The sequence below is a fragment of the Moschus berezovskii genome, chromosome 1, assembly GCF_049115385.1.
Source record: "Moschus berezovskii isolate FMDL1 chromosome 1, NW_MosBer_1.0, whole genome shotgun sequence".
Taxonomy (NCBI): domain Eukaryota; kingdom Metazoa; phylum Chordata; class Mammalia; order Artiodactyla; family Moschidae; genus Moschus; species Moschus berezovskii.
Genome location: NC_142460.1, coordinates 93983857 through 94004749, shown reverse-complemented (window position 1 = coordinate 94004749; position 20893 = coordinate 93983857). Strand labels below are relative to the sequence as shown.

The following is a 20893-nucleotide window of genomic DNA, read 5'->3' as shown; positions in this document are numbered from 1 at the left end:
AATGAGCCCTTGGCAGGGAGGGAGAGAATGGGAAGTCACTGCTTCTTATTCTTTTAGGGTAAGAATTCTGGGGATAGAGGATGGCGACAGCAGCACAAAAGTGTGAACGACTTAATGCCACCGAGCTGTACACCTGAAAATGGTTAAGATGGTAAATTTTTATGTTATATGTAACTTACCACAGTTTTTTAAAAAACCAAACTCTTCCTTGTATCACAGTATGAAGTTATGATGTAAGATTTTCACAAAGGTACTGTATTTCCTATAGACTAATCACTCTCCACAGCCGCCTTCTTTTTTAAATATATTGACAAGTATATCAGGTCTCTGTGATCTTGTCAGTATCTGAATGTAGGTAGATTACTCTGTATTAGACTAATTAGGTATCTGACTATAAGACTTAGGGACTCAGAAGATGCAGTAACAACCCCGAAAGAATTTCACTACTAGACCAAACCTCACATTATTCCTGGGATGGTCCAACACCATCACAATTTGCAGTTCAAGCAGTTCAAATAACATAAAGAATGCTTTCTATCGAGTATTCTGCAAAATCAAAACCTCTGAAATCATAAAGGAGAGAATATAGGAGGAAAGTACAAGTTAGAAGAAAACCCTAATTGGGGGGTGCAGGGTGGGCATCCCTAATTGTGGGATGGAAGGGATTTGCTGATCTCTTTCTCCTGACAAGAAAAGATAGCCAGGGACTCTCCTCTTACAAGGCGGGTAAGAATCCGCCTGCCAATGCAGAGGACAGGGGTACGATTTCTGGTCTGGGAAGACTCCACATGCCCAGAAGCACACATGCCCATGTGCACCAACTACTGAGCCTGTGCTCCAGAGCCCACAAACTGCAACTACTAAAGCCCAAGCCGCTAGATCTAGAGCCTGTGCTTTGCAACAAGAGAAGCCACTGCACTGAGAAGCCTGCGCACCTTAATTAGAAAGCAGGGCCTACTCACCGCAACTAGAAGAAAGCCCGCATAAAGAAAGTAACAAAGACCCAGTGCAGTCAAAAATAAATATATAAAATTATATATGAAAAAAGACAGTCCCCCAAAAGATAACGGGTAATAAGACATACAGTTCACATGCATTAAAAATTACCTCCAGTTATTGACAAGTTACTTTTAGCACATGTCAAGAGGCTTAGAAAAATACACAGCTAGGAAAGAACTTCCAAATATGAAAAGAAATAGCTGCTTTCTCATTCAGCAGTATTAACTGCCCCTTAGTACCTTCTAAAAGATTAACCACTTCCTTTGGAAACTACTCAATCAGACTTGGCATTTCACATTTCACATGCATTTTTCAGCAAACAATATCAATTAACACTGAATTTCACCAAACTCACCAGGTTCATATAAACTATTGGCTGACACTGTGGAGGGTAAAGATTCTCTTCCATCATCAGAGCTCTGCTGGATTCCACTGTCATTACTTTTGACTGTTTTAAAGAAAAACCAGCTAGAGATTAAAGTTTTGAACCATTAAGAAAACAGTCCCACAAACAACAAGATTTTTAAATGAACTCTGAAACATCAACATGAACACAGCCACCACCAGAATAAACTTTTCACAATTTTAATTCTGGTACACTTCACTTATCAAAACATGAATCAATCATGAAACCTAGAAATACACTTATTTTTAGAGTCGTAACATATCTCATTCTCATTACCCCAGAGTGTGTCAGGGATAGTAAAGAGTTAATTTACTGTATGACGGGAAGCAATGTGCGATTCTGAGACAATGGGTAACATCGAGAGAAATGGCCACACCACACAATGACCACTGGCACAGACTTGGAATGCTCCACAAGAGTAGTACTTACTACTACGCAGTTTTGAAGAAGTATCAAAGTAGGAGAAGAGTGAATCTAGCTCATCAGGACAGAAGAGAGACTCCCGCCTGGCCTCGTCGCTATTTACAGCAACCACTGGGGACATGCAAGTTAGCAAAGCACAAAGCAGGCCGTAAGAAGGGAAGAGGGCAGGAAAAAACGTTATTGGGAAAATTTTTAGGAGGAAAAAACAGGAAGGATATTAGGTGGTTAATCAGATATTTAGGGCTTTTTGCATGATAGATCTGTAATTCCCATCTCCCCTTGAATTTTAAGCAGTTTTATTCCCTAGGATACATACATTACAGTTGACCCTTAAACAACACAGGTTTAAATTATGTGGTCCACCTATACAGATTTTTTTTCAGTACAAAATACTACAGTACCACATGATCTGGGATTGGTGGAACTCACAGATGCGGAACCAGTGATACAGAGGAACTGCAGAGCAGATACGGAGGCAGCACATACATGGAGAGCCAACTAAACATTACATGTGAATTTTCAACTGAGTGGAGAGTTTGTACCCCAACCCCTGAGTTCTTCAAGGGTCAACTGTATGTAGGAATGTGAATTACCAAGACACTGTTTATATTTAACTATTTTTTTAAAGACAGAGACATCCAATTTTTCCTTAGGATATATAGAAGAAGATATGTTTTCAGCATTTAAAAAACTTACAACAGCTTCTAATTCAGAAATTAAGAAAGTGACTTATAAAAACAACAAATAAACTGTAATACCTGAACTCTGAGGAGATGCTCTAATTTGTTCACTTGGCCCAAGTTTAGAAATGCTCAGCCTCTTTTCTTCACAACTTTTGGAGACAATCTTTTTTTCCTGCTCAGGAGGTGATGATGACATAGAGTATTTATCCACAAATTTCCTCTCCACATATTTTGCTCTGATATACGCCTCTTTCTCCTGTCTGGTTGGTATATATAAAAATGTCATGATGTTCTGCTTAATCTCTTAGCATGGTCAATAGTGAAAAGAAGTCATTATATACTGAATTTTTCAAAGAAAGTCACCAAACATAATACTAGTTAAAACGTTTTATGCATTTGCAACATTCTGCAACATGTTTTCCTTCCAAATATTTAATGAACTATGATTTCATGTTTAAATGAATATAAATAATCAACCAACTGAAAAGTCACAAGTATTAACACAGCATTCTTATTCTCTTAATTTCTATGCTCATTCATTTCTACACATATTCCCTGTTGCTTTTTAAAGAATGAAAAACAATACCAAAATGCTATTAAATGTATAGAAATTAACTTCAATTCTATTTTTACTCCAATAAATAATGTGATACACTGAATTACCACTAGTCATGACCATAAGTTTTCATAAGACAACTACTTTAACACAACACAGCATTTTTAAATTAAAGGGGACCAAAAAAGGTATCACACTTAAAATGTTTGATTTATGATACAACTATAAAACTTATCAAGTTTCTTCTATACCTTTTCTTACTTATATCTTTCTAAAATGCCTAAGTCTTTGGCTAAAATAGGATATCTCAAGGTCTGAGATAACTCAAATAACCATGGTTTTGCACAAAAATAAGAATCTGATTTAAACGGTATTGGTTTAGAGAGCAATAACTTTTAAAAAGTATTAATTATCATAAAGATATAGTCAAATATAGGATTATGGCAAAGTTTTAATATCTAATATAAAGAAACATAAAGACTAAAAATAACATGAACAACAAAACTAATTATCCACACTGAAGGCACTCTTTGCCACTTCATTCAATAAGTCTCCATGAACAGGACTGGAAGTAAAACTTAAAACTCAGCAATTAAGTAAGTACTCTCCCTTACTAGAAGTCATCCTTTTCGATTGTAATCTTTCAATATAAAAATGTGATGTAGGAAATATGTAGTTAACAAGTATTTGTTAAACAAACTCAAAAATGCGAAAATTATTCATTGTAGGTATAGAAACTTGACCCTTGGAGACATTAATGAACAGATTATCTCTTTTTAAAGGCCTGCAACTAATAGAACTTTGTCTACTTTACTTGCCAGTAAGAGGTTTTATACTCCTTTGCAGAGCCTTAATTTTTAAGCTTCTCTCTCATCTAGAGATTGTAATTTATTACCTGACTATAAAATACAATCTAATTACCAAACCCAAGATAGAAACAGCCACATTATAACTGAAGCAGTAATGATCTCTCTGAACCACTCTGTTTCAACATTACATATCAATTAAAGGGAAATAAAATAATAGCTATATTCAAGATGGGTGGGGGGATGAAGTGACATTTTAATACAACTGATATAGTACCTTTGTCCTGGATGCGGTTTCTTTATTCCCATTTTTTCCAAATTAGCTTCATAAACTCTATTTATAACATCATTCCCCAACTCACACATAAGCTGTTTGACAGAAAGACAGAAAATAAGCTACAATTTCCTAAAAAATACTATATTAATCCTTAAGCAAACACTTAATTCTTGCAAGTTCTGAAAACGCATGTATCACAATGATGCTGAAAGTTAAAATGAAACCAGGACTCACAGCATTATCAGCATTTTCCCATTTTTTACCAGAATACCTCCCCTAGATTACTACTCTCTAAGACAGGGTTTCTCCTCACACATCTTCTACCAGACTTCTATCCCTCCACCGTGGTTAGCACAAGGCTATATACTCACAACATCAGCTAAGTTAACTGAAAAAAAGAAGCCTAAGTCCAGATAGGTTAAGCTTTAAACAACTCAGAACTGAAGCAAACTATTTTCTCCTTGGGCTTCCCTGGTGGATCAGACAGTAAAGAATCTGCCTGAAATGCAGGCGACCCAGGTTCAGTTCCTGGGTAGGGAAGATCTCCTGGAGAAGGAAATGGCAACCCACTCCAGTACTCTTGCCTGGAGAATGCCATGGAGAGAGGAGCCTGGCAGGCTACAGTCCATGGGGTTGCAAAGATTCAGACATAACTGAATGACCAACACACACACGTTTTCTCCTTAGATTTTATTTACATTTCTAAATATTGCTTCAATATTTTTTTAAAAGTATCAGACAGCTATTTCAACCAAAATTTCTAAAATGAGTCCACTGAGTTCATATCTACCCACAGTTGACCCAGAAATTAGATTTCTAGCTCCCACCCCCCACTTACTTCTCCTTTGAATTCATATCAATTTATAGAAACTATAGAAATAGGGCTCTATCATACAAGACAACTTATCACTTCCATTTAGAGGTTTACACAATAATTCCACAAAGAAAAATTTTTTACTTCACATAATTGAAAGGATTATGAGTTTATCTATGGATTAAAATAAAAACACAAATGCATTAAGAAACAATTTTCAGAGAGAAATAAATGTAGAATACACTACAACCTTTAAGCTAACATTTTTTACAATAGGTAAACAGTGGGAATTAGAATGGATACACTATTAATCAGTATAAATTTTGAAAGTCTTGGGCTTCCTGGAAGCTGAGATGGTGCAGAATCCGCCTGCAGTGCAAGAGGCTCCAGTTCAATTCCTGGGTTGGGAAGATCTGGAGAAGGGATAGGCTACCCACTCCAGTATTCTTGGGCTTCCCTGGAGGGTCAGCTGATAAAGAATCTGCCTGCAATGCGAGAGACTTGGGTTCAACCCCTGGGTTGGGTAGATCCCCTGGAAAAGGGTAAGACTACCCACTCCAGTATTCCGGCCCAGAGAATTCCATGGACTGTATTGTATAGTCCATGGGATCGCAAAGAGTTGGACATGACAGGGCAACTTTTACTTTCACTTATTAAAAATCCAGTTGTGATCTAAAATTATTCATGACACATGAAAATTATTTATTTCACAGATATGAATCCTTACACAGGGAAAAAGGATGTCTTAGTGTGATGACTACTACCCCTGACGAATGCTACTTAAGCTTAGCAACTTAAAAAAAAACAGTAAGAAAACAACAGATTTGCCAAAATAACATCAGATATATTCCAATACAATTTAATTCACTGTTGGCATTGAGAAACTCATACATTTGCAAATCCAGATTCTAAAATATTGACTTTCGGGGATTCCCTGGTAGTCCAGTGGTTTGGACTCCACCCTTCCACTGCAGAGGGCACAGGTTTGATTCCTCGTTGGGAAACTAAGATCCTGCATAGCCAAGTGGCAAAAGAATAAATAAATTTAAAAAATCTTGACTTTTATGTGAAAACATAAAATATTTTAAAGCAAATATTTATTTTACCTTTAAAAGTTCAGGCTCCCAGGTATCTAAAGTTAAAGATCGCACTTTTGAGAAATGAACTCCAAGACTCCTAAGTCAGAAAAAGAAAAGATTGCATCAATATATAAAATTTTCAAGTCTCTATCTGCACATTATACAAGTTATTTTTCTATCTTAATTTGACACAGTCTCTAATATAGCCCTCAACACATATATAAATAGGGATAGATCTTCTGGTTAATGGTGAATCAAAGTCCTTGAAATCAGTTCACAAACCAGAATTTTATCCACTTCATAAAAGGTACAAAGACACAAACTGGCAGCCAAATTAGGCAGGAGGGAAAGTCTTCTAATCATTGGGACACAAAAATTTACGTGTGTTTAACCAAAAGAAGGCTCTCACCCCAGGTGGGCCTACTCACCGATGAATCCCAGAACACTCAATACACAGGGTGATGCCCAGGTTGATGCTGGCCCACCGTGGGTCTGCGAGACCACAGTCACAACAGCTGGCATTCCCAGGTATACACTGGACTCTCTGCAATGCACTTTCTCCTTTTAATAGCTTATCTTTTGACTCATTTCCAGAATCTAGACTCCCTGTGGATGGAGATGATTTCTTATCCAGCTTCTAAAAGAATTAAGATTTAAAAAAACAAAAAAGGATTGTAATACTACATTGCACACTACACGCTCCAAACAAAAGCTTCCAATCAACAATCTGAAGGTCTATTATGGGCCTAAGAAGGACACTATTCTAAACACTGGGGGTTCAAGAATGAAAATATACAGGATCTGCCATCAGTTGGCCTTTAGTCTTATATGGAGAAACACAATAATAATAAAAAATAACTCGCCACAATGATTGTATGTACAAGATAAAAAGGCAAAGAGAAAGAGGGACAGGAATTTAGCATGCAGGATGAGAAACAGAGAGAGTACGCATGAGACTATTAAGACTCAAGAATAAAATAAATGCTATTTTATATCAAGTTTTTCCAAGGTATTCAATGAACTGCAAGCAAGTTGTTTCAATTACTGCAGTGAATTACTGAAAATGGTATGGCCTTTTACTAAAGAACAGATCAACTGCATAATTATAATTACAGAGTGAATCAACAATATAACGCACGAAGTCTAAAACCTCATGAGAAACTAGGAGAGAAGCAAATGTGGCAGATAAGCAAAAACCTAATTTTTTAAGTGCACAGCAAAGACTATACCAATAATGACCAAGTACAAAAATGGAGTTTGGGGATCCTACGCAAATAAATATATGGCCTAAAAAGTCTTTTGGTTTAAAAACATTTCAACTTTAATAAGCCAATATTTTAGAACACAATTCACATAAATATAATCTTGCCCTTGAAAACTCAATTCAACAGCCGTTAAGTGTGGCTAAGCAAAGAAAGTGTGGGGATATGGTATTACAGAGCAGACTGAGCTGGGTGAGGAGCACAACCTCAGATGAGAGTGACCCCATGCAGGTTGTTGGTTCCCAAGCAGGAGAAGAAGGGTTTCTGCATAGGAAGACAGTCCAAGAAAGGAAATGAGAGCCTGAAGACAGGGAGGAACCACCAACTGGCAGTGTCACCTAGTGTGAGGTGTTAGTCTAGCAGGCGGGAAATGGCAGCAGAGAAAGCATACTGGTCACATACAGGGGACTGATCATATAAGCAAACCTGCTAAAAATAAATGGAAGTCAGATTTCTTACTTCAGAGAAAAGAGTTATTTATATGAAAAGGGAGAAAGTTAGAACAAACCCTGTTGTATTACATTAGGACTGGAGATGACAACAGGCGCCCTAATGGTTTTAACATAAATAGATTTATAAAGCAGTACAGATATAAATGTGTATATACACATGTATATTCCCTTATCGTGCTTTCTAAAACCTATTCTTTACCCAAAAGCACTAGTGTACTTTGGAGAAACTGCTGATTTCAAGGCTAGTGCAGAGAAAGTACAAGAAGATGAACTCAGGACAGCTCATCATGCTAGAAGGTAGGGAAGAACTTCAAGATTGTTGGGGAAATGTCAAAAGGATACAGAATCCAGGGCTCCACTAGAGAAACGAGTCAATCTGAGCAACAAAAGAAATAATGATAGTCATGAACCATAATACATGGAATAAAACAGGGCTGTATCCTCATATTCAGTACAGTTCAATTCAGTCGCTCAGTCGTGTCCGACTCTTTGCGACCCCACGAATCACAGCACGCCAGCTTCCCTATCCATCACCAACTCCTGGAGTCCACCCAAACCCATGTGTCCATCGAGTCGGTGATGCCATCCAGCCATCTCATTCTCTGTTGTCCCCTTCTCCTCCTGCCCTCAATCCCTCCCAGAATCAGTCTTTTCCTAAAATGTGAATAGGAAAGAATATTTACATAGTCTCAAAGTACATACTCCCCATACATACAAAATACTATTACACAGACAGTATTTCAGTACAGATGTCTAGCAGGCACTACCTTAATCAAGTGATCAAAGTTAACATCATCAAAAATGGGACAAATCAAAATCTCAGGCCACCTGAGAGGATGAAGTGAGAAGAACACAGCATCATTTATATAATATTCCTATCAACAATGTATAACTTTGTAAGTAAACATATCAACAATGGGGGATATTCTACAAAAGTCTGCAATCTTCAATACAATCAAGGTCAAGAAGGTCAAAGTCAAATTGAGGGACTATTACTAAAACTGAAGGAAACTGAAGAACCAGGACAACTAAAAGAAGCCTGTGCTTCTAGACTGGACCTCTCGCTGTGAAGAACATCACTGGGACAACTATTCAAACTCGACATTTGAGAATTAAATGGCAGTGATGTATCAATGCTCATTTCTTGATTATGATTATACTGGAGAAATGTCCTAGTTGTGGGAAGAACTCACTAAATTAATAATGGGTGATGGAGCACATATTAGCTGCTTACTCTGAAATAGTTCAGGGGAAAAATTATTTGGCTTACTTGGAACTTCTCTATAAACTATAGATTACTTTAAAATTTTAAAAAAGAAATAAAACCTATGTTACTAAAACATATTTGATAATGTAAATTAGCTCATAAGCAATTATCATTCAAAAACAAATCATGCTGGTTCACTATCAGTATTCCTTTATTAGCTAAAGCTTTTGCACCAAATGAGAGAAGCTGAAAGCCAAGTACAGTAACACAGGAGAACCTGGGCTGGACACCTCAAGGAATACAGGACTGAAAATGACACCCATCCTTCATTCTTCTTGGCTCATTTTGGCCACATGCCATGACTTGAAAGTGTTTACTACGCCATTCTCTCTGATATTTATGTGTTTTGCACATGTCACCAAAGCCTCAACCCTTCTGTACCGTTCCTTTAAGCTATCTTCACCGATTTTTAAAGGTAAGTCCTACCTGTCCTCTACAGTATAGTGTTTATTTATTAGGAATTCAACTGTGCTAATACTTTTATTGAGATTTTAAAGTTCCTAAAATTATTCAAGTTACAAATTTAGGTAGGTTTAGGTTGGCCCTATCTCTATTTTTCCTGTAATCCCTATTATTTCTGGTGTATGATTCTGCCAACACAGGCATTTCAGCAATCCACTAAGTTCTTCATCAATATGATCTGGATACACATCTAAATTTGTTCCCTCTCACAACTCCGCTAAAAACTAGAGAAATTTTTCAAGGCATCACCTGAGTCCTTATTGGACAAAGGTGTGATAATTTGAATGTGAAAAAAGAGTAATTACCACAATTGGGACCCATTATGTTTTCAAAAATCTGGGAGATTATAATGATATCCCCCAAAACATTTATCTGTCCCCACTTCAGGTAGCTAATAAATCAACCAAATGTGGTAATTAAAAGCAAAAATTCAAACATCTCTTTTTAAACTAACTAGCTCCACTGATCAAGAAAACCTATATTTCACATAAGAATGCAAGTTAATAAATGAATATGGGATGAAAGAATTAGAAAATCATCATTTTGTAATTCAGAATGAAATTACAAATTCAACTATAAAACTATTAAATGTATGGTTGATGGGGCCTAGACTTTACAGGGTTAAAGTAAGACAAAGTAGATTTGTTATACAAAGCAATGATGTATTAATAGACTGGGAAAAAGAAAGGAAATGTAACATGACAATGAAGGGATCACATTGTCATCTCCCTAATCCACCACCTCTGCTTTATCTTCACAAAGAAGATTTTAGCATTAGCAATGGCTGGGTAACAATATTGTATTTCTCTCACTGCAACACGAAGTATACACATCACCTATGTTGTAATCTATGACAAGGAATTCTCCTGGAACAGAAAGCCTAACCTTTTCAGCAAGTCACTGTCAAGGGAAAAAAAGGAACTATTCTAAATTGAAAGACAAGGAACATTGGACTAGATGCAACGCCGAGTCACAAAAAAGATCCTACTTGTAAAACAGGTTGTAAAAGACATTTTTAGGACAACTGGAGACATCTGAATAGACTGAGTTACAGACGATTTTAAGTAATTACTATTTACTGTGAAATGACATGACATCTGTAATATACCTTAGGAACTTTCCCATTCTATTGTTTTCCTCTATTTCTTTGCACTGATCACTGAGAAAGGCTTTCTTATCTCTCCTTGCTATTCTTTGGAACTCTGCATTCAAATGGGTATATCTTTCCTTTTCTCCTCTGTTTTCCGCTTCTCTTCTTTTCACAGCTATTTGTAAGGCCTCCTCAGACAGCCATTTTGCTTTTTTGCATTTCTTTTTCTTGGAGATGGTCTTGATTCCTGTCTCCTGTACAGTGTCACAAACCTCCGTCCATAGTTCATCAGGCACTCTGTCTATCAGATCTAGTCCCTTAAATCTATTTCTCACATCCACTGTATAGTCATAAGGGATTTGATTTAGGTCATAACTGAATGGTCCAGTGGTTTTCCCCACTTTCTTCAATTTAAGTCTGAATTTGGAAATAAGGAGTTCATGATCTGAGCCACAGTCAGCTCCTGGTCTTGTTTTTGCTAACTGTATACAGCTTCTCCATCTTTGGCTGCAAAGAATATAATCAATCTGATTTTGGTGTTGACCATCTGGTGATGTCCATGTGTAGAGTCTTCTCTTGTGTTGTTGGAAGAGGGTGTTTGCTATGACCAGTGGGTTCTCTTGGCAAAACTCTATTAGCCTTTGCCCTGCTTCATTCCGTGCTCCAAGGCCAAATTTGCCTGTTACTAGAGGTGTTTCTTGACTTCCTACTTTTTCATTCCAGTCCTCTATAATGAAAAGGACATCTTTTTGAGGTGTTAGTTCTAGAAGGTCTTATAGGCCTTCATAGAACCGTTCAGCTTCAGCTTCTTCAGCGTTACTGGTCAGGGCATAGACTTGGATTACCGTGATATTGAATGGTTTGCCTTGGAAACGAACAGAGATCATTCTGTCATTTTTGAGACTGCATCCAAGTACTGCATTTCAGACTCTTTGGTTGAATATGATGGCTACTCTATTCCTTCTAAGGGATTCCTGACCACAATAGTAGATATAATGGTCATCTGAGTTAAATTCACCCATTCCAGTCCATTTTAATTCACTGATTCCTAGAATGTCGATGTTCACTCTTGCCATCTCCTGTTTGACCACTTCCAAATTGCCTTGATTCATGGACTTAACATTCCAGGTTCCTATGCAATAATGCTCTTTACAGCATCGAACCTTGCTTCTATCACCAGTCCCATCCATAACTGGGTGTTGTTTTAGCTTTGGCTCCATCCCTTCATTCTTTCTGGAGTTATTTCTTCATGGACCTCCAGAAGCATATTGGGCACCTACTGACCTGGGGAGTAGTTCATCTATCGTGTCCTATCTTTTTGCCTTTTCATATTGTTCATGGGGTTCTCAAGGCAAGAATACTAAAGTGGTTTGCCATTCCCTTCTCCAGTGGACCACATTCTGTCAGCCTTCCTCAGCTATCAATGCAAAGAAATAGAGGAAAACAAGAGAATGGGAAAGACTAGAGTTCTCTTCAAGAAAATTAGAGATAACAAGGGAATATTTCATGCAAAGATGGGCTCAATAAAGGACAGAAATGGTAGGGACCTAAAAGAAGCAGAAGATGTTAAGAAGATGGCAAGAATACACAGAAGAACTGTATAAAACAGATCTTTACGACCCAGATAATCACGATGGTGTGATCAATCACCTAGAGCCAGACATCCTGGAATGTGAAGTCAAGTGGGCCTTAGGAAGCATCACTACGAACAAAACTAATGGAGGTGATGGAATTCCAGTTGAGCTAGTTCAAATCCTGAAAGATGATGCTGTGAAAGTGCTGCACTCTATATGACAACAAATTTGGAAAACTGAGCAGTGGCCATAAGACTGGAAAAGGTCAGTTTTCATTCCAATTCCAAAGAAAGGCAATGTCAAAGTATGCTCAAATTACCGCACAATTGTACTCATTTCACATGCTAGTCAAGTAATGCTCAAAATTCTCCAAGCAAGGCTTTAGCAATATGTGAACCGCAAACTTCCAGATGTTCAAGCTGGTTTTCAAAAAGGCAAAGGAACCACCAGATTGCCAACATCTGCTGGATCATCAAAAAAGAAAGAGAGTTCCAGAAAACATTTATCTGCTTTATTGACTATGCCAAAGCCTTTAACTGTGTGAATCACCATAAACTATGGAAAATTCTGAAAGAGATGGGAATACCAGACCACCTGACCTGCCTCTTGAGAAACCTGTATGCAGGTCAGGAAGCAACAGTCAGAACTGTACATGGAACAACAGACTGGTTCCAAATAGGAAAAGGAGTATGTCAAGGTTGTATATTGTCACCCTGCTTATTTAACGTCTATGCAGAGTACCTCATGAGAAATGCTGGGCTGAAGGAAGCACAAGCTAGAATCAAGATTGCCGGGAGAAATATCAATAACCTCAGATATGCAGATGACAACACCCTTATGGCAGAAAGTGAAGAAGAACTAAAGGGCCTCCTGATGAAAGTGAAAGAGGAGGGTGAAAAAGTTGGCTTAAAGCTCAACATTCAGAAAACGAAGATCATGGCATCTGATCCCATCACTTCATGGCAAATAGATGGGCAAACAGTGGAAACAGTGTCAGACTTTATTTTGGGGGACTCCAAAATCACTGAAGATGTTGATTGCAGCCATGAAATTAAAAGACGCTTACTCCTTGGAAGGAAAGTTATGACCAACCAGAGAGCATATTAAAAAGCAGAGACATTACTTTGTCAACAAAGGTCTGTCTAGTCAAGGCTATGGTTTTTCCAGTGGTCATGTATGGATGTGAGAGTTGGACTCTGAGCACAGCAGAATTAATGCTTTTGAATTGTGGTGTTGGAGAAGACTCTTGAGAGTCCCTTGGACTGCAAGGAGATCCAACCAGTCCATCCTAACGGAGATCAGTCCTGGGTGTTCACTGGAGGGACTGATGTTGAAGTTGAAACTCCAATACTCTGGCCACCTGATGCGAAGAGCTGACTCTTTTGAAAAGACCCTGTTGCTGGGAAAGATTGAGGACAGGAGGAGAAGGGGACGACAGACAATGAGATGGTTGGATGGCACCACCAACTCAATGGACTTGGGTTTGGGTGGGCTCCAGGAGTTGGTGATGGACAGGGACGCCTGGCGTGCTGAGGTTCATGGGGTTGCAAAGAGTCAGACACAACTAAGCGACTGAACTGAACTGAACTTTAGAAACTTACGGTTTTTTAAATAAAAAAAAAAAAAACATTATCCACAAGCATAGGGACAACAGAAAAGAAAATAAAAGCAATAAAATTCAGAGAGCTGTAAAGTGGCTGGATGAATGTTAACAGAGTAGACCAAGGCAAAATCTAAGGAAATAGTAAGAAAAATCTAAGAGTTCATCAATTTACATCACATAATAGACAATTGGCTCAAGGATTTGTACTGGTTAATCTTGGAAGTGGGGATGAAAAGTAGGAGAAATTATTAAGAAGAAGTTAGATCAAAGGTCCCCTTCCCCAATGCTGACATTAGTGAACATTTCTCTACAAAGACATACAAAGGAGAAGAGGTTCATTCACTGAGAAAGAAAACAGAAAGTAACTAGATGGCAATTACCTAAAAGGAGGTAAGCACAGGATTAAATGAACATATACATAACTGAATGCTGGGTTCCCCAGCAATTAACTCCCAGCCAGTCCCTTACCCCTACACAGGAGAACAGTGAGTCTTCTCTGGGGAAGCTTAGCTGCAAAGACTCCAAAGATGCTAACTCAAATTGTTCCTCAACAAATGGTCCACACTTTGGTGAAGCTCACAGTCAACAAAGTCCTATGTTCTTACAGCACTTGCAACCATGAGCAGATAACAAGATAGTCAAGGAAAGCCCCTAATAAAATGGTTCCCAACACTGCTTGAACAGAGAAATCACTTATTAGTAGAAAGCTTTTAAAAATACTGATGCCTTGGGCCCCAACTCCATTCCACTGTTCTGGGGTGATACCTAAGAACTGGGATTTTTTAAAACTTCCTGTATTATACTGTGAAGTCAAGATTAAGAAACACAACTCTTAACACCGCATGCATGCAAAAAAGAACAGGTTTATGTATATAAACATTCAGTAACAAAAAGAGACTCTTCGAAATTAAGTATGAGCTAGCACAACTGGAATATTCAATAGAAGGTTCGGAAGACTGGTAAAATCTCCCAGATTGCAGAGCAAAAAAAAACACACAAAAAAATAAGAGAATCATAAGACCAGTCCAAAAATTTCAGAAAAAGAAAACAAAGAAATTGGATAGAAAGAATATTAAAGATTGGTAACAAGAAAGACTCCAACAGCAACTCTGGAAACAAGAAAACACTGCGATTAAAATTCTTAAGAATAATCACTACCAACCTAAAAATTCCATACTTAACCAAACTAACAAATGTGAGGATAAAATAAACACATTTTTCATTTCATAAGACTCACTCATGGCCTTGCTCAAAACAGTCTGTAAACTCACTGGGTAGCTAACACCAGACTACAACCCCAGACTCTATATTCAGCTTATCTTCTCCAGGGAGATTTCAAATAAAAAATATGAGCTTTCTTTTTCACCCAGTTTTAGTGTTTACCTTTCACATTCACTATTTTATTAGATTAACAAAATATTTGAGGAAAAATACTTGCATCAGAATACCTGAGACACATATTCAAATACTGGATTAAACACACACTGAAACATTGAAGTTAAAAGAAAAGTCAAGAGAAATAAACAAGAAACTAAATGTAAATTTAAAAATAAAACCCATTTCAATATAAAAAAAAATCATCCTCCATAAAAAAGAATGTTATAATCATACAATGTTGCAATTAAAATAAAAAACTTTGGCAAAATATCACTTTGTATTGCAATACTGTTTACTAACCTCTGATTCATCACCCTTCTCTCTGTAAGCAGTAGCAATACTGGTCTGAACAGCCTTAATCCACGCCTGGCGCAGCTTTTCAGAATCTGCCTGAAGCATACAGCTTCTAAAAGGAATAATATTGTTTTCTCAGACACTAGATTAACCCAAAAAATAAGTTTTATTTTTTATCAACTTTGCTATATAATAATTTTCTAACAAAAAATAATGTGTTGAAAGGTTTTATTTCACTATCTTTAGGTAGTATGCTTGTAAAGAAATTATGAAGTCAATGAAATAAATTACCTACTGAAAACAAATCGCCTATTCTGTGTATTAAAAAAAAAACTTTAAATTTGCCACATAAGATAACATTAATATTTTTCATCAGGTAGACATATGAAATAATAAGTTACCAAAGAAATTTTTCTGATATATGACTTTAGCTCATTACCATGACAGTTAAAATGTTTCCATATAGCCATAGTAATCATCACAATCTAAGGACTATGATACTGCATAAAATTTACATAAATATCTGACTTGTAGTCATTAATATGTGTGTAATCATTCATAATTCAAATTTAATTTGGGAACACTTTTTTCCTCTTTAGCTCTTATAGTCACAACTGTAACAAATCTTTCTGTATTCTGAAAAGTTCTTTAAGACAAGCTATAGAAACACAAAAACAACTCTCAAATTCTTTAGAACCACTTACTTTGTTGGAGAGACTACCTCAAAGCAGAATCGTCGCTCTATGTCCTCACAATGTTTCACTGTGCAGAGCCTGAGATCCTCCACCACCACAGTGGGATTATCCTACAACAAGGAAATAAGACTCCCGTATTTATCAACCTAGGCTTTAAATATCACTACCTATAAAAACATTCTGAAAAACAGTACTTGGAATAAATGGTCTAATTTTAAAGGTTTATATTTGATCTTATTTTAGATCAGAAATAGGAGTTATCTATATAGATATAACTAATTCCATATAAAGGTAATTATGTCCTGTTAATTTTATCTGCCTCATAAAATTGCTGTATAGAATTAAATGAAATAGTTCATATAAACTTAGTCAAACGCTTCACAGTTAATTAGCAGGTGCTCAATAAATGTTAGCTTCCTATTAATTTTCTTCCGTTTTCTTTCAAATCGATTTTTCTCCTGATCCCCTCACATATAATAAAAGCCACTCTCCTCCAAAAAAGAAGACTTTCATGAGTCTAGTTTTAATAACTCAAAGAAAAATAAAAACCTTATACATGCTTCTTAAAATATCTAAGAGGTGGGAGGGCGGTTCAGGAGGGGGAACTTATGTAAACCCGGGGCAAATTCATATCAATGTATGGCAAAACCAACCAATATAATATTGTAAAATAATTTGCCTCCAATAAAAAATAAATTAATTACCTAAAAAAAAAAAAAAAATGAGAATTTTTTAAATCACTTTTTAGTAAATAAAAATAGAAACTCAAAACCAAGCTTATCAGGGTAGGAAAAAACATGTACTGAATAGTTAAAAGAATTTGTATGGAATAAACCTGCTACCATAGAACCTAGCAAGTAAAATTTCACATTGTGTCATCTCAAGAGGAAAGCAGTTGGGTATTTGAAATTTACAGTTGAACATATTATTCATAAAGGTTAATTAGGTAAAAATCAAATCAGCAATTAACTAAGTTCTTTTCTCGAATTATCTTTAACATTATCAAGTCACATATAATCTCATTATGCCTTTCCATTAAATGAAAATATCTCACTCTTAAAATCAGGCTCAAGAAAACAAATACGTAACAACAATATTAACAAATTTAGAAGTTTCTATTTAAATTAATTCAAGCTTATATTTTAATGTAATTGTTCAGTTCAGTTCAGTTCAGTCGCTCAGTCGTGTCCGACTCTCCGCGACCCCATGAATCACAGCACGCCAGGCCTCCCTGTCCATCACCAACTCCCGGAGTTCACTCAGACTCAAGTTTGGCCCTAAGGTGATATTTCTTAAACACAACCTTTCCTTTAGCACCAAAACAGTATTAGGGAATTCCTGTCTCACCAACAGACAAAGAAACATGTGAAGAAATAAAAATAGTAATCCTGAGACACAGAACAATCCATCTCAAAGATAGGAATTAAGAATTTAGGAATGTTGATACTTTCCACTCCTGAGTCCTTTTATACATATCCAAACATAAAACAAATGATAATTTTGCACACATACATATTTATGAACTTCAATGCTATACCAAGAGGAACAGATAAAAACTGAAGTGGAGGATTCAATGGGTTTTCACTTAATTACTTAACAAAACACCTACCTTAAACTTTTTCTGGTAAACCAACTGATTATTCTGTATTGAAAACCAGCGTCTAAACAAATAATAAAATAGATTACATTTTCACAAACATAATTTATTTCAGTTGTTGTTAGAAACAAAATATTTGAGAAAGTATTAGAAAATCAGCTTATAGTAATTGAATTTTTAGAAGAGCACTGTTTTGTTTTGCTTTATATAAACTGATGTCAATGAGATAACTACTGAAATTAAAAATTTCAGGCAATTTTAAAACCACAGAATAAGAAAATAAAACTACCATATTTTTTATTCATTTTTATGTCAGAAATTTATACCCTAACAAAAGTTGTTATACTTCGTGCCATTACCAAATAATAATTTTTTAAAAAAATAAAAATTTAGCTTTTTGAGCTTCCCCAAAACTAACTAAAGCTTTCCCCCAAAATAATTTGCTTGTGTTATAAAGTAGAAATAAATTTATATTATAAATAAGACTATTCATTTGTATACAATAAAAGACTGAAACAAATGGTGCTTTGTTTTCAACCTTTCTGCACCCAATTCAACAAGCATTTGATCTGTAAAGCAAAACAGAAAATTATATCATCCTTTTAGAAATGATATCAAATAGGAGACTGTCGCCAATTCACTTGGCCTTACTTTCATGTAGAATACTTCTTAGCAGAAAAATCAAAGTTATTACTAAAAATGAGTCACCCCATTATTAATATTGTTCTGCTCATTACTGTAAATTAATTGGCATTTTACTGGCAATCTTCTTTAGAAGAAAAAACTAACCTGTGTACGGCATATTTACTAATTCTAATTTATTAAAACAATAAAAGACCTTAAGACTTACAAAAAAAAAAAAAACCACAGCCAAAAGCCATTCATAAAAGGAAGCAAAAATTCTCATCAAGCATGAAAGGTAAAACAATATTTGAGTCATTATTTTAAAATTAGTTACATGTGAGATGATTTCTATTGTAAACATTAGTTATTAATCTATTAGCAGATAGAGATTCTACCTTTTCATTGATACTAATACAAAGCACTAAGAATGGTATTTAGACATGTTCAGAACTTCTACTTCAAAAAATTTAAGTTAATTCTCCAAGGCTGAGAAAATGATTAGATGCTTTTCTATTTTTAAGCTAGACAGATTGTTAGGTTTTCTTGCTATTTAAAAAGGCATTCACCTTTACCATTAAAATACAGATCTGTTAAACAAGCATCTAGATAAAAACCAAGTAGGTTGCCTCTAAACGCAAATCATCAAGAGATGGGCTAGAAAAGGAAGAACTTCTGGGTCTCTTTGTTCTGGGACACATGGTTGGTTAGAAATGTTAAAGGAAATACCTCCAAACAAACAAAATGGTGCAGCCCTGCCACATGGGATGACATGCAATGGAAACAATCTCTGATATTGATTAAAGTATTATTTAAAAACTCATTTGAAGTAAACTATATTAATAAAAATTCTTAAGTTTTATATATAGTAATACTATATAATTTGATGAAAAACTACAAAGAATTTCACTGAACAATGGAAAGGCATCCAGGCAAACTTTTCATGCTTCTGAGGTCATCAGAAAGTAAATTTCTTTTGACCTGCTGAATCTTAGAATAATAGCCTCTAAACATAAAAACAAAATACTAGATAAAAACTTATGGGTTTTTGTTATATTCTGTTTGATTATTAACTTTATAGATCATTTATATTTCTGAAACTTAGTTCCCTTGCCATTTATCTGCTTATGAGGAACTTTCTCACATCATCTATTTTTGTTTATATTGTAAATTCAAGACACTATGAATTCATCTTAATTTGACATTTCCTAAGTGAAAAAAATCACAACTATCCTGGGTAGAAAAAAGTTTTAATTGCCAAACTCAGTATGTCTTATGATACTATCTCCCCTCCTCAACCATTAAAAAAAAAAAAAAGAGCTAACTATACTCATTTATATTGATCAAGACTTTAATCAGCTAAGCAAAATAAAATATAATCTTTGCTCCTATAGAATAATCCTAGTTATTATTAAAACCTCCAATAAAAGGAAAAATATTCACAATCTACAGGATATGGAAAATATTTAATATTTCAAGCTCATGCCACCTGCAATTTGAAGATACTTTAAAAGGTAATTAAATAATAAAAAGGACAAATGTTGGAAAGCATTAGGTTGACAACTATATTATATTCTACAAGATTCATAAACTGACCAAAAAGCCAAAACATAAGTATTCAAAAGTGAAATTTCTTTGGTTTTAAGAAAACTAAGACACCACTTTATATCTATCTCAAATTGAGACAACTCAATAAAATAAAAATTTTAGACCAAAATTTTACATTCATAAACAAATATTAGTTTTTAAATATCAATGAGAGCTTCTATATGACAAAATTGGGGGGGGAATGCACTAAAAAATAAATCAAGTATCTTTTACAATTTTTGAACACTAGTTCCAGGACCTACTTGAAATCAAGAACATGGGTAAAAGCAAAACATTTAAATGTTTATCGCTATTTATTTTTATAAGTAGAAGCTTTATCACTAAAATCATACAAATGATGGGTTCATGTGCAGATTCATACAGGTGCCAAATAGTGAGCATTTAATAAAATTAAAAGCTTGAACATATATATGTTCCTTTACTTAAAGTTCAATTTAGTTTTCACAAGGAGAAAGACCAAAGTGGTAAAACAAAATAGCTAGGAATTGGCAGTGTTTCCTTTAAACATAATTAATAAGGTGATTACCAAAGAGACTAATACCTAATTACTATTTCAAAAATTTAAAAAGCATTTACTAGCTTATTTCCCCTAAAAAATACATACCTACATATATGTGTGTGTATATATACATGTGCATGTTTGTACACATACACACATATAGACACACTCGTAGTACTTGTATTACTGAAGCTATGTCTTCTTTGGACAACTATTTACACATCAAATGTTCCTTTCCAGATTAAAACAAATTGAGGATATAAGCAATGAAAAGGTATAATTCTGATCCTCAAATAAGATGTTTACATTTTCTTCCCAGTTTAAAACATAAAGAGACTTTATATCCATTGCAAGTAATCCAACTGAAATGCAGGTTAATTACGAGCTTTCTCGTGCCAAAGAGGAAGTTGGAGTAAGGCAGGGGTGAGGGGAAGGAAGCCATTTGGTAC

At 35.5% G+C, this 20893-nt stretch overlaps 1 protein-coding gene across 1 annotated transcript in view; it reads right to left on the bottom strand.

Moving 5' to 3' along the window:
- ACAP2 (ArfGAP with coiled-coil, ankyrin repeat and PH domains 2) overlaps positions 1–20893 on the bottom strand; it is a 169954-nt gene that overhangs the window by 15029 nt on the left and 134032 nt on the right. The window contains exons 11-18 of the mRNA XM_055407433.2: positions 17729–17780; positions 16129–16229; positions 15431–15536; positions 6472–6680; positions 6071–6140; positions 4151–4242; positions 2587–2771; positions 1355–1447 (exon numbers count right to left, since the gene is read on the bottom strand). Coding sequence (XP_055263408.1) covers positions 1355–1447; positions 2587–2771; positions 4151–4242; positions 6071–6140; positions 6472–6680; positions 15431–15536; positions 16129–16229; positions 17729–17780 — 908 coding nt within the window. The remainder of the gene's footprint in view (positions 1–1354; positions 1448–2586; positions 2772–4150; positions 4243–6070; positions 6141–6471; positions 6681–15430; positions 15537–16128; positions 16230–17728; positions 17781–20893) is intronic.